Source organism: Benincasa hispida, chromosome 11, assembly GCF_009727055.1.
Source record: "Benincasa hispida cultivar B227 chromosome 11, ASM972705v1, whole genome shotgun sequence".
In the NCBI taxonomy this organism is placed as follows: domain Eukaryota; kingdom Viridiplantae; phylum Streptophyta; class Magnoliopsida; order Cucurbitales; family Cucurbitaceae; genus Benincasa; species Benincasa hispida.
Window position 1 is genome coordinate 70,608,027 of NC_052359.1, and position 12,718 is coordinate 70,620,744.

Here is a 12,718-nt window from a genome sequence, read left to right on the forward strand (position 1 = left end):
TTATTCACAAGAAGCTAAGAGTGATGCAGTCATTTGATAAAGAAATGATATTAGCTGAGCTTCTATACAAATGGTTTGAAATAAACATGCTAGGACACAATGTTATCCTCACAAGGTCTCACTGCTGTTAGAGATGCATATTTTTTACACAAACCATTCTTGCCTACTTTCTGAATCTCAAGGTCAAGACAAGTGAATCCAATGAAATATTAGTAGGAGAAATCAAGTCACATTAGCTGCCTTTTTAGGGTTCGACTAGTTGCCTGGTAAGTACGCACAAGCAAACCAACTCCCACACCAATCCCCAAGCAGATACCGAGTCCAATTCCTACTCCAACTCTCACACCTGAGTTGAACCAGGATAGTTCACCATCTTCTCTTTCCATGTAGTCTGTTCTCCAGTACATGTTGCCGTAGTCATCTTCATGTTCTTCTCTGTAATTTCTGTACTTTGAAACCTGCATAAAGATAGAGTAGATGGTGTTATAAAGAGCTGGCTTAAGCAGCCTAGGCAGAAAGAGAGATCAAAGCATTGTGGAGACAATGGCAAAGAACAACCTAGTCTCCTTGTTAGTTTTAGTTTGACAGTGATTTGATCTGTATAGTAAGATTGATCATGTTCAATTACGCTACATTTGAGAAATGACACTAAAGTATCGAGCAGATAGGATGCTAGACGAATGCACAAGTCAAAAGAGAGGCGTTATCAGGAAACTCCAGGGAGAGTGGGGGACCCCAATTTACACCATCCCAACATGTCTTAGGAGAGGGGGAGGCCAAGTTTGTCAGATGGCCTGGTTCTGATAGATCATTATAGGAATCTTAAAAAGATGGGTTGCAGAACTAAAGGACAAGGTAATGATGATGGAACGAGAGTACCAACCATCCCACCATTTAGCACCTTGCTGTACCCATACTTCTTTCATCGATTCATGTGTCTTGGATAAGATTCCAAGTTCTCAGATCCGTCCAAGCAACAAAACAGTAACTTTTTAGATCTCAAAAAGTAGGTTGCAGTGCAGGAAACACATGCGGATGAACATATTTTGAGGCTACAATGAATTACAGAACTTTCTTGGCAAATTAAGAGTAGAAAGAAGAAAGATTCAGTGTAGAATCAGAAGCTATCAAGAAGCTTACTTGTGAATCATATACAGGATATGAATCTTCATGGCATTCAGTAGTATCATACTCTGGTATTGAATCTAACATCCGTTTATGACTGTGCTTCTTCCAAAAGTTGAGCTGCAGAGTTTTTGTTAAGACGACGGGGTTTCCAGAAAAGCTACCAGCAACGTATACTTCAATTGTTGGACTAATCAATGTCTGCCCTGGAACGAGCTTTCCTTTCAAGAACACATCATCGGCAACCACCTGAGATTCGCAGTTCATGCTCCATCTTTTCTTAGAATTGCTCTTTGATTCTCCAGTGCACCCCTTATGAGACAATTCCCCAGATAGAATTTGATAATCTCCCTTGAAAACCTCAAACTTCAAACCCCCGTTTAACCTAATGGTATCAATGCTCACAAATGTTGCTTCTTCAGAGTTCTTGTTGATTCTATCTCTCCTGAGAAGTGAAGAAAAACCTTCAGAGTAATTGCTGCTTCTAACGCCATTAACACCCAAATGGGTGTTTGGTATTAGAGGGAATTGGTTCAAAGTGAGAAACTCGGGGGTCAAATCATCGACTTGGAAATTACTGAGTCTAACATAGAAGACTCTTAAATCAAACGAGAGTGATGACATTTGAATGTTAGATAATGAATAAGAAGAGTATCCACAGATTTGGAAATCATGATCAGTTTCTTCTCCATTTGCTCGAGTTAAATAAGAATGTTCCATGATTCATAGGAGAGGAGCTTGATTGTCACAGGTACCTCTCAAGAACTGATTTAGTTTGAAGTGATCATGAATGCATTATCTGAAAAGTTCTCCTGGTTGCAACTGGAAAACCAGTGAAATCTGTTGAAAGTAATTAAAGAAAGTTAGAGATGATTACATTCAAAATCATCCTCATAATGCCAAAACAGAGGGCAGCAGGGAAAAATCTCTCTCACACACACTTGTTGGATTGGAGGGAGATGAAAAGGCCAAGCAATAAGGGAATGAAACAAGCCGTAGAAATCTACTGCCATGCTCTGGACAGACCATAAATCTGAGATTTTTGTACAGATGACCATTCCACGGGTGCCTTAATGATTAATAACCCGCCCCACAGACATTAAGGTACCCGTGAGAGGGGCATTGCTAGGTACAAAAGAGAATTTTAGAAATTGAAAATCAAACTTACCTGGAAAACTTGGCGTCCAGAAGCTCAATCTGAACTCGAATGTCCATTGCTATCACACCCTCAACAGTCCGATCCTTTACACGAAGTGGTTTTTTGTTAAAATGGCTCGTGGCTCATAATGCACAAACATAAAGAACTTCAAGGAGGAGGAGGTCCGTTTTCTTCCAAGGAAAAAATGGCCATTCATTCACAGATAGGCTCTTATTACGATCTTTTGAATCCCAAATAATAAGGACAGAGATTTGTCTTTGTTGGAAAAGTTAAAAAGGTATTGGTAATGGGCAGATTGGAAATATTGTAGGTCTATATGACACGTATATTTTAGGGATTAATACCCTTTTATTTAGCCCATAAACAATTTTCGTGTATTTGGTCTCAAAATTTTTAAAATGAAACTCTTCGGTCCTTGAATTTTCAAGGATGTGTTTAAAACATCTATGAAATAGTTTTTTATTATTTTAAATAATATATGACATTTAAAATTGGAAAAATAATTCAAAAAAATTATCCTCTTATCTCTAAAATTATCTAATTTAAAGGGCTATATTATATAATTAATGAAAATAATAATAAAAGAAAATACTTCATAAACCTATTTTGTAGAAGAAGTTCATGAACCGAAAATACACTTATAAATGTGGTTAGGAAAGGATTGATTTATAAAGAGAAAAGGCATGGGTGTTTTGTGATTGAGTTGTGAGCGAGAGAGATGATGCAAAAATGAGGTTATCTGATTGACAGTCGCTAGGAGTTTGCATTCACGACGGCGGTGCCCCTGAAAAGGACGCACACACAAACCCACTCGCAGCTTTATGCAACCAAACATTTTTATGACGTCTATTTTAGTCCATTCCTTATGGCTTTAATTTTTAAACAATTAGTAAAATGGGTTATTATACGATCCTAATTGTAAGAATATACTGTGCTAGTTATTCATTCATTTTTTTTTTTATAAATATTATTTGCTGTTATATCTTGGAGTTTGTTTATTTTCAGACCTATGATATGTGAATAATCCTAATCGATAGTAAAAAGTTTTTAAAACATCAACAATAATTAAGTAATAGGAACTAAATTTAAAATTTATTAGTAAAAATTGGACATTTAAGGTATATGGATTAAATTTGAATAAACTCATAGGCATCAGCTTTGCGACATGGCCAACATTGGATTTTTTTTGTGAGGTTTAATTGTTCTAACGAGTCGAATAGCTCGAGAATTGATGGTGGATTTGAGGACACCTCTCGTTCTCCGGCAAGTTGATGAGATTCTAAACCACATCTCAGAAATCATTTGGTTGATATGAAACATATTATGGGATATATAAATAAAAGAGAGGTCAATGATCATATACATATGAATCCAATGTATATACTACACACTCCATAACCTATTATATTGATTACAGACACAAGTATAATTTTTATGGATATACACAACGTATATTAAACATATAATTGTAACGATCCGACTTTTTGAGATCTCTAACTAGGATCATTACTACTATGCTTGAACATTTAAAACCAAAACTAATTGACAATGTAAACTCAAAATAGAAAATTCACTGAATAAATAAAATTTCACTTAAATTATTCAAAGATTTCTCAAATAAATTTTAGTTCGGGATTCCTAAAACGTTTTTAAATTCAAAATTATGAACTCAAATGTTCTCTTTAAACACTCCAAACGTCTTTAAAACATGACACTGAGCGGAAGCAACTCTCCAGTCCTGTATGGCACCTTCAACAGATCTCTTCGTCAAGTGCCTGATACATTCTTGCCTTTAGTTGGAAAGATTGAGTATTTAGAATACTCAGTAAGTAACCCCATTATCGAGGTCAGGTTATGCAAACACATATGACATGGTTCATACCTTTTTTAGTGAGACTTATTCCTTTCATTTAGCATAATTAATTTTCTTCTTTAAAGCCTTCATATGGACAATCACCTAGAATAAATGGGGTTCTGATTGAAGTAGTTAATTTTATCACTTGGGGTGCTACAAAAACTAAAGATAGTTAGGGAATAAACATATAGAAATATACCGTGTAACATATAAAAATATTACAGAATATATAGATCAGACTAAGATTTAAAATGTTGATTTTGATGGAAATATCGAGGTCTTAATTTTAGGTAAATTTCGATGGAAATATCGATAAAATGTTCATTTCGATGGATATTTTTGAAAAAAAATATGAAAACAAAAAATTCAAAACATAAATTTAAATTAGTAAAGAAATAGTTTATGAATTTTAAACAAGTTAACATGTTTATTATTTATATTATATTTACATTAGTAACATTTGTTGTTTCTTTTATGTTTTATGGATTTTTCTACAATTCGCAGTAGAAATATTGATTCACCCCTCATGTCGATATCAAACCCGCAAAAATGTAGAAATATTGATGAAAATATCAATATATCAATGAAAATTTAATACTATAGATGAGTCATAATATAGTGAACATGTTATTTATGTATAATGGAATATGGTTAACAGATGGAGAGCAATAACCAAATATAGAAACACCATCTTTGTGAAGAATTTGATTTGGTAAAGACTATATTTTCCAAAGGATGATTAAACAAAACTCCTCTCCAAACAGAATGTATCCTCCAAATTCCATACTCGCATATAGATCTTGTAGTCCCCAGAATTTCCAATCCCTCAAAGAATTTGCATTTTCAAAAGTTTCCATTTTCTTTGTTTTTCTAATGGTAAAACATTACCTTTTTATGGAAAATGTGTATGACCCCGAGATTTGGGACGGGAATATTTAGATGCTGCCGAAAGCTATGTTTAGCATTGTATTAGTTGTGTCAAAAAGTCATTTTAAAAAAATAATAATAATTAATTTTTTGTGTTTGATTAAAATCATTTTTAAAAATACATCAATTTCACTTTGACTTTAAAAGCACTATCGTGTATAGCTTTTAAATTCTCCTAAAATGAGGTGGAGTTTTTAATTAATATTTAGTTTTCAATTTTATACTTTAAAAAGAAGATTTATTTTATATATTTATCTATTTCTTACTTAATCAAATATACTTTTTATTTTCCATGAGTTAAATGCATCCTTTTTTAAAAAAGTATATCATATTCATTTTTTTAAAATAAAACTATTTTCATTAATACTTAAAAATTAATCTATAACAAACAAAATTATTCATACTAAACAATATTTATTTTTAAATTACAAAAAAAAAAAAAAAAAAAAAAGTTGATTATAAGTTTATTTTAATTATTATATCTAAAATGAGATGTTTTTGTATTTATTTTCTCACTTTAACTTACTTTTTCAAGTTTAATTTGAAATTTACTAAACACTATTTTACTTCTTTTTACAGCTAATTTTTCTAAAACCACAACTATCAATGGAGCCTAAGTCCCATACTCCCCTATTTTTAATTAAAAATATATATTTTTTATTACTTAAAGCAAGAAAGAAAACTGACACATGGGTACAACTCGACTACAACTAAGTTTTTTCCTTTAGGAAATCTTTATTTTTTCTTAATTTTTTAAGTCGGATTTATTTGGAGGGGTTAAAGGTAAATAGGCTTGGACTTTTATAGAAATTTCTAGTCTATTTGACTATTTGTGAAAAAAATAGGAAGTTTGGATATCAATATAAATGTACCTAATATTAAGCTTGTATATGTAGTTAACACAAAAAATCATAATAATAAAAATCTCCCCCTCTCCAACCCTCTTTATAAATTCCCAACAATTTAAGGGGAAAAAATCATTTCCCAGTCAGTAGCAAATGATACAAATTCATATAGAAGAAAAGAAAAGGAACCAGAAAGAGCATTATATCTCTTTTCCTTGCAAAGATCCTGCCTTCATCTTCCGCCATTGTAAAAAATGAGCGTAGAATTTGTTTCATTTTTGAGGCCATGTTTAGAACAAAAAGGCTTCAATTGAAAATTTGTTCAAGGCCGCCACAAGGTCTTCTGTGCACATAGGATTCCCTCATCTCCATGAGAATAACTCATCCGAATCTCCCATTGTAGACTCTTCAGTATCTCTTCCAATGGATTCATAATTGCCAGCTTTTCACGTATAATTGCCCAACCTCCGGGTCGTAATATACGATCCATCTCAACCACAATCGCCACAGGCTCCTTGCATCTACAATGTCGATTTGGCGATTTGTTGTTAGTTTTATATCATTTGATGGTACAACAGTCATTACTAGAAGGCATGAAACAAAACACAAAGATGTTGAACCTCTCACCTGTTCTTAAGCCTTGAGAACAAATGATCGGCGTGAAGAAGGTCGTATGAACGTGGATAAGTACCAAAAGACTCGCACCAGTCATGGTAGATGCCGACCAGACCACGTTCGAAAATTATCGGAAGTGTATCCGGTGCATGGACCGGGATCACATTCATCACCCAAACCTCCTGCTGTGAGACAGCAGCAGCAAACCTGGAAATTCATGCCAGAATTAACGTTCATATACTTTTCTAGTCTTACTCTCTTTGTATTTAGCACAAAAGAAAGAAGGTTTAAAAAATTCTTTTGGTCCCTAAACTTTCATGAAAGCAACAATTTAGTTCCTAAACTTTGGTTTGTAACACTATGTACTTTCAATTTTTTAACAATTTAGTCCATGAACTTTTATATGTAACAATATAGTCTTTGTATTTTCAAATTTGTGACAATTTAGTACCTAACGTAAAAACATTTATCAAAATTAGATATCAATTCTTATTATTTTATAATGTAGACTTTGTATTTTATAAAATATTGAGTCTCTAATTAATCTATCGAATTATTTATGCAAGAAATCTCATTAGATCTTAACCCTAATTTTAGTATATCGGTTTATTTACGTAAGAAATCTCATTAGATCTTAACCCTAATTTCTACAATAGGGACTAAATTATTACATAGCAAAGTTTTGGGACAAAATTGTTATAAAATTGAAAGTACAAGAACTAAATTTTTACATACCAAAGTTCAAGGAGTAAATTGTTGCTTCTATGAAAGTTTAGAGACTATAAGTGATTTTTAACTAAGAAAATAATGGGAAGAAGACTTTAAATCCTTGGCGAAGCATAAAATTCACGTTGCTAAATCTTGATTTTACTAGTTCACTAATAAGTTCTATATCATGCAGAATAGTATTGAAAGGTAAAGTCTATTATATTCAGCAGTTTGATGATATCATACCCCCCATAGATGGCTTTCATGTCCATCACATTTCGCACATTTGACCAGTCAATACCTATTCCATTGAGATATGACTTCTCAACAATTGCTTTCCAGTGATTAGTATCTGCAATTAACTTCTCTTTGTCATTGCTCAACCACTCAGGGAAAGCCTCAAGTCTCTTGGGCCATTCTTCAGGCCATTCTGCTCCGCGCTGTTCAATAGAAGTTGGAATGGTGTGTAAGCAGGTTGTCATAGGCACGTACCTGTTTAAACAGAAAATATCAGGCAACAAAGGAAAAGTATACATATCAAAGCAGAAAATGACGATAGTACGAGTAAATAATTTCAACTTCGTGCAAGTATAGACTAAATTTTGAACATGATCGCTAGTTGTAGAACCTTTTTCCTCATGACTATTATCATGTGCGGAATCGAATTTCAAAATGAGAGTCAGGCAATTTAGGAAAAAGAATCAAAGGTCACTAAGTATATGAACTCCTTGAAATTATGATGTGGGCTGCTTCGCTTTCAAATGTTTCTGTGTAATGGCCTGATCCTTCTCTTGATTTATTCCTCTTCTGATCTTGTTCTCTTTAATTATTTAAGACCAAAATCAAACTTTTGGACGATAATATATGGCACCTAGGAGAATATTAAATTTTTCTGGAGCACGTTCGCTGAAAAAGAATATGTTCGCTGGACAATAATATATGGCACCTAGGAGAATATTATTTTTTTCTGGAGCATGTTCGCTGAAAAAGAATTACCAGGCAGCATCAGGGTTTTCGTTTTCCTTGCACAGAGGTGGTTTTTTCCTTCTCCTCGGCCCAAATATATCGTTTGATTCAGGTTTCTGATATATCTTAACACCCACTTCGCTTACTTCATCAGTTTTATGTGCCAGAATGTTCCAACAAATTGAAGCCGTCAATGAACTCATTGCTGAAAGGAGAATTTACAAGCATGCAATAGATGAGGGCTAAGAACAACGTTAAATATCTAATACTCAACAAAAGAAGAGTTGCAAGCAAGAAGCCTCAATATTCCGTTAAGGCAACATTTCACAAATTTACATTTCAGAATTTCAACATCTACCGTATGCCACTCACCTAGTCTGTAACTCTTCATGATTTTCTACACAAAATGACATTTGAATTATTAGGAAGATCTTCTAATCTTATATAGAAGTTCATCAACTGATTTGAGAATGAGGCGAAATGATTTGTGTCGATAAATTCTAATGTAAACAAAGTAAAAACTCGAAGAACATGTCAAACCTTCTTCTTCTTCAATGCTGTCATGTTTACTGGACAAGATGAAGTATCCGCCAGGCCTTAAAATCCTATTCATTTCTAGAAGAAGCTTCCCATCTAGAGAAAGAAAGAACAAAAATAAGACCATTTATTAGATAAGGCCTTTACTCATTTGTGAATAAACTTCAAGAAAGACAAGGTAATGTGCTCAAACCATTGGAATGCCAACTTCTACTGCATCCCCCACAATGAATGGCATCAAAAACACCACTAGGAAAAGGAAGCCTCCTACTCCCAAAAGGGCTAACCACTGTTGGAAACCCTCGCTCAAGTGCGACTTGAGCCAAGTCCACAAGGTCATTCTTCAAGCCCAATGACAATGTTATAACATCTTTTTCAAGAAGGAAAGCCCCTAAACTTGCATATGTGCATCCAATTTCAAGAATCACGTGAATATTCTTGCCCCACTCAATATCAGGTACCATCTGCCAAATGTATTCAAATTTCAACCCATGAATAGAAACATAATTCCCTAGAGAAGTAGAGAAACCAAATATAATGCACACATTTACTTTTAAAGTGAAAGAAGACAACGAAGGAATTAAATACTCATTCGAGTTATAAATGTGAGATCATCAATAGACTGATGCGACATTGTGAGGTTTTCAAGATTATCTGAAAAAGAAAAGGAATAAATGGAAAGCTTTGCTTTATGATTCCCAAATACCAACACGATTTATTTGCAATATTTTCCTGACATCTTAATTTGGAAAACTTAGAATCGGTCTAATTTGACTAAACAAAGGAGAGTACAAAAGTACATTCCATCACATTATCATACAAGACAGGTAAGCTATGGAGAGATTGCATGCCTTTCACTTGATATCCACCTACAAATCAGTTAACAGTATAACATGACAAATATGCTTGAACCAGAAACTTGAACATCAAAATTAAAAAGAAAATTGCTGTTTGATGTCAAGAGTGTCAATAAGAAATGAAAGAGCAGGACTCAATCGGGAAGGAGTCATATTACATTTTCCAAACCCATAGATCGTGAAAATTAAGATAAAGGACCAATTGTTAAGCATGATGCCAAAAGCTAACCTCTTCAATGGATTCAAGATAGTGGATAACTCCACCATTGAGCTCAGAATGATTCTGAGGAAATGTAAGGAACTCTCCAGCTTCCACCAACCAATCATGTTTCTTAATGAAAGCAGCAAGTTTTGGATGTGCCACATTCTTGTAAAGTATCTGCAAAATTTATTGCTCTTAGAAAGGACGTGATATTCACGTACATCCTCAAAAGTGATCATTTATAAACTAACAAATGTAAATAAATCACTCATCCTCGAAAGTGATAATTTAAAACCTGACAAATGTATTCTTTGATACCTTTGAATTGCTCTCCGGCCAATGCACCGGGGGCCTGTATCCACTGGGAGGAAGAGGCACAAGGCACATTGGAGGTGCTCTAGGGCAACTCCTTTCCCTATGCCGATAGCCCTGCTGTCTTACCACTCCAGCTTCAATGTCAATACAAGGGATGTAATTGTATTTACTTCTTGCTCGGCATAGTTTCCAACTATAATGAGCATTTGGATCAAACAATGGACCTTTTCTCTTGACTTTTTTCCCTTTATCTTTTGGCTCAATCCTCTCCTCAGGTTCCTGATCTGACTCACCCAGATCACCTTCTGTTTCAGCTTCATCATCCTTTAGCTCTGCTTCTTGGCCATCTATCACTTCCTGTTCTTCCTCCTCATTTCCCTTTTCTGCATCTTCATCATCAGATTCCTCTGATCCTTGATTCTCTTTTCTTGTAACCACTGGTTTATTTTCTTTATGTTTCTCATTTTTCTCTTTTGCTGCTCCATGCTTCTTATCAGATGCATGGTTATGGTTACTGGGAGACTTGGAATCTGAACCGTTAACCTTTTTCGTATCTCTTCCATCTGGATCGGATTTCACTTTATCTTTCGTATCCCTGCTCAATTTGCCCTCATCTATCTTCTTCCTATTATCATTTTGAGCTCCAGGATGGCTTGCTTTCGTGTTTCCTGTAACGGGTTCGCCAATATTGTCGAAACTTTCCCTCCGAATAGTCACGGACGTGGAAGGAGAAGCAAAAACAGACCAAACAACTATAAAGCAAAGGCCTAAAATAACCACAGCCGTCAACTTCGCGCAAAACCCATACGAACGTTTTGCTTGGCGAGCTAGCCGAGCTATAGCCATTCGTGCGCAGACAGTTCTAGGAAAATCTTAAAGTTACAAAAATACTACGCGGATTGAATTCCGATCCCAACACAAAATGCAGAGAAAATAACGCATACGAACTAATAGAACAAGACTGAGAAAACAGAACTAAATTGGATAGCATAACATAAAATAATCGAAGAAATATACAAAGATCTGATAATCTTACAACTGAAACTTTAAAAAAGAAAAAAACTAGAGTACTCAGCTCAGAAATCCGATGCTACCGTCCAAATCAAAGTGAATGGATACTCGTCTCATTCTCGAATACGAAGCAGAATCAACATCCAGATTCACAAAGGGAAAAAGTCCGCCAAATGATGAGATTCAGATGGTTTACTTGCAGTAGCAAGAATATCAGATCCTGGATTTTGAATAACAAAAAAGTTGCCGAGTACAATTTGTAAGTAGAAACGTGAATTGTTCAAACCATGGCTCTCCTGGTTGAATAGAACAATAAAATTCAAAATATGGAGGCAAATAGTTTAGCCGGAAACGAAAGCTAGCTTGAGAACTGTGGAAGAAGTTGCTCCAGGCAAGAGAGCGAAACGTCCGGGAATTGACGGAATATGCCGGCGGCGATTTGTGTTGATGTTTTTCATAATTTTTTTCTCTCTTTTTTTTTCTCTTCTTTTTTTCTTAAGAGAAATAAAGAATACTTCAATAAAATTTCAATTTACACACCACACCCAAATTTGGGGTTGCAATTTATCACTTTTTTTTCTTTTTTTGCAAGGATACTTCATCTATTAATATTTTTTTTAAAAATGAAACGATTCATTGTATTAATAAAACGAAAGGAGCAAAAGCTGTAAGTACAAGAGGAATATACAAAGAGCAAAGCAAAAATACAAGTGCTTGTAAAAGGATCAGGAGATGCACCCGGACGTCTCAACTAGGTTGACACTCCCTTAGCACCCTCATCATCTCCAATTCTAACCCATAACTAGGAGATATAATAACAAGATTACAAAATGAGGACAAAGCCTAAAGAAACATCAAAAGTGAAAAACTAAAGATAAAGCCAAAACAGTGGCCTAAAACTTATGGAAATATATAAAAAGTTCAATAAGTGCTGCTAAAATCTGGAAGTCTAGAAATGTTTAGTGTTGTCCGATAGGAGGGGTTGAGATGAAGGCCCCCCAATTGAGGTTGAAATCTGAAAGGTTGTAGGCACGGAAAGGATCGGAAAGGAGGCACCAGGAGGAGGCTTGACGACGGGCGGCTTCAAAGCGGTCTTGGNCGGCTTCAAAGCGGTCTTGGCATCTAGAGACTTTGTTATGGAAAATCCTTTGATTTCTTTCAAACCAAAGGTCTGCCAATAAGGCTTTTATAGCATTAAACCATAGCAAACGGATAGATTTGTGGGAGATGGGGCAGGCAAGGAGCCGAAACACGTTACTTTTGAAATCATTGCACAAGGTCCATGAAAGATTGAAAAAACACAGCAGCTTTTTCCAATACCAATTTGAATAAGGGCGTGTAAAGAAAAGATGAAGGGAGTCCTCACTATGATGTAGGCAGAGTGGGCAAACTGTGGGGGAAAGGGAGGATGCTGGTTGCTTTCTCTAAAGGACTTCAACTACATTCAGCTGACCGAAAAGCATAATCTAAATAAGGATGTTGACTCTTCTTGGACTTTTTGTTTTCCAAATAGCCAAGATGATGGGCTTTTTCAAGGGAGAGAATGGTGTTAGGTGGCTTTTGAGGGATTTAACGATGTATTGGCCAGTGGTTGAG

The 12,718-nt window shown here is 34.9% G+C and overlaps 2 protein-coding genes across 3 annotated transcripts; both read right to left on the bottom strand.

The window, feature by feature from the left end:
- Positions 1-32: 32 nt before the first annotated feature.
- LOC120092043 (uncharacterized protein At1g01500-like) lies at positions 33-2,613 on the bottom strand. Its single transcript, XM_039050234.1, has 3 exons — positions 2,294-2,613; positions 1,141-1,965; positions 33-458 (listed from the first exon to the last, which is right to left on the bottom strand). The coding sequence occupies exons 2-3, from the start codon at positions 1,843-1,845 to the stop codon at positions 228-230; spliced, it is 936 nt and encodes a 311-aa protein (XP_038906162.1). The 5' UTR covers positions 1,846-1,965; positions 2,294-2,613; the 3' UTR covers positions 33-227.
- Positions 2,614-5,923: 3,310 nt separating this feature from the next.
- LOC120090978 (probable methyltransferase PMT28) lies at positions 5,924-11,637 on the bottom strand. Of its 2 annotated transcripts, XM_039048719.1 has the most exons (8): positions 10,115-11,635; positions 9,824-9,973; positions 8,931-9,201; positions 8,741-8,833; positions 8,231-8,405; positions 7,481-7,726; positions 6,539-6,733; positions 5,924-6,432 (listed from the first exon to the last, which is right to left on the bottom strand). In XM_039048719.1, exons 1-8 carry the CDS (start codon positions 10,955-10,957, stop codon positions 6,234-6,236), a joined length of 2,172 nt encoding a protein of 723 aa, XP_038904647.1. In that variant the 5' UTR covers positions 10,958-11,635; the 3' UTR covers positions 5,924-6,233. The 2 variants fall into 2 exon arrangements, with proteins under 2 accessions (XP_038904647.1, XP_038904648.1); XM_039048720.1 differs by lacking the exon at positions 5,924-6,432 and having other exon boundaries at positions 6,550-6,733; positions 7,536-7,726; positions 10,115-11,637.
- Positions 11,638-12,718: the final 1,081 nt, after the last annotated feature.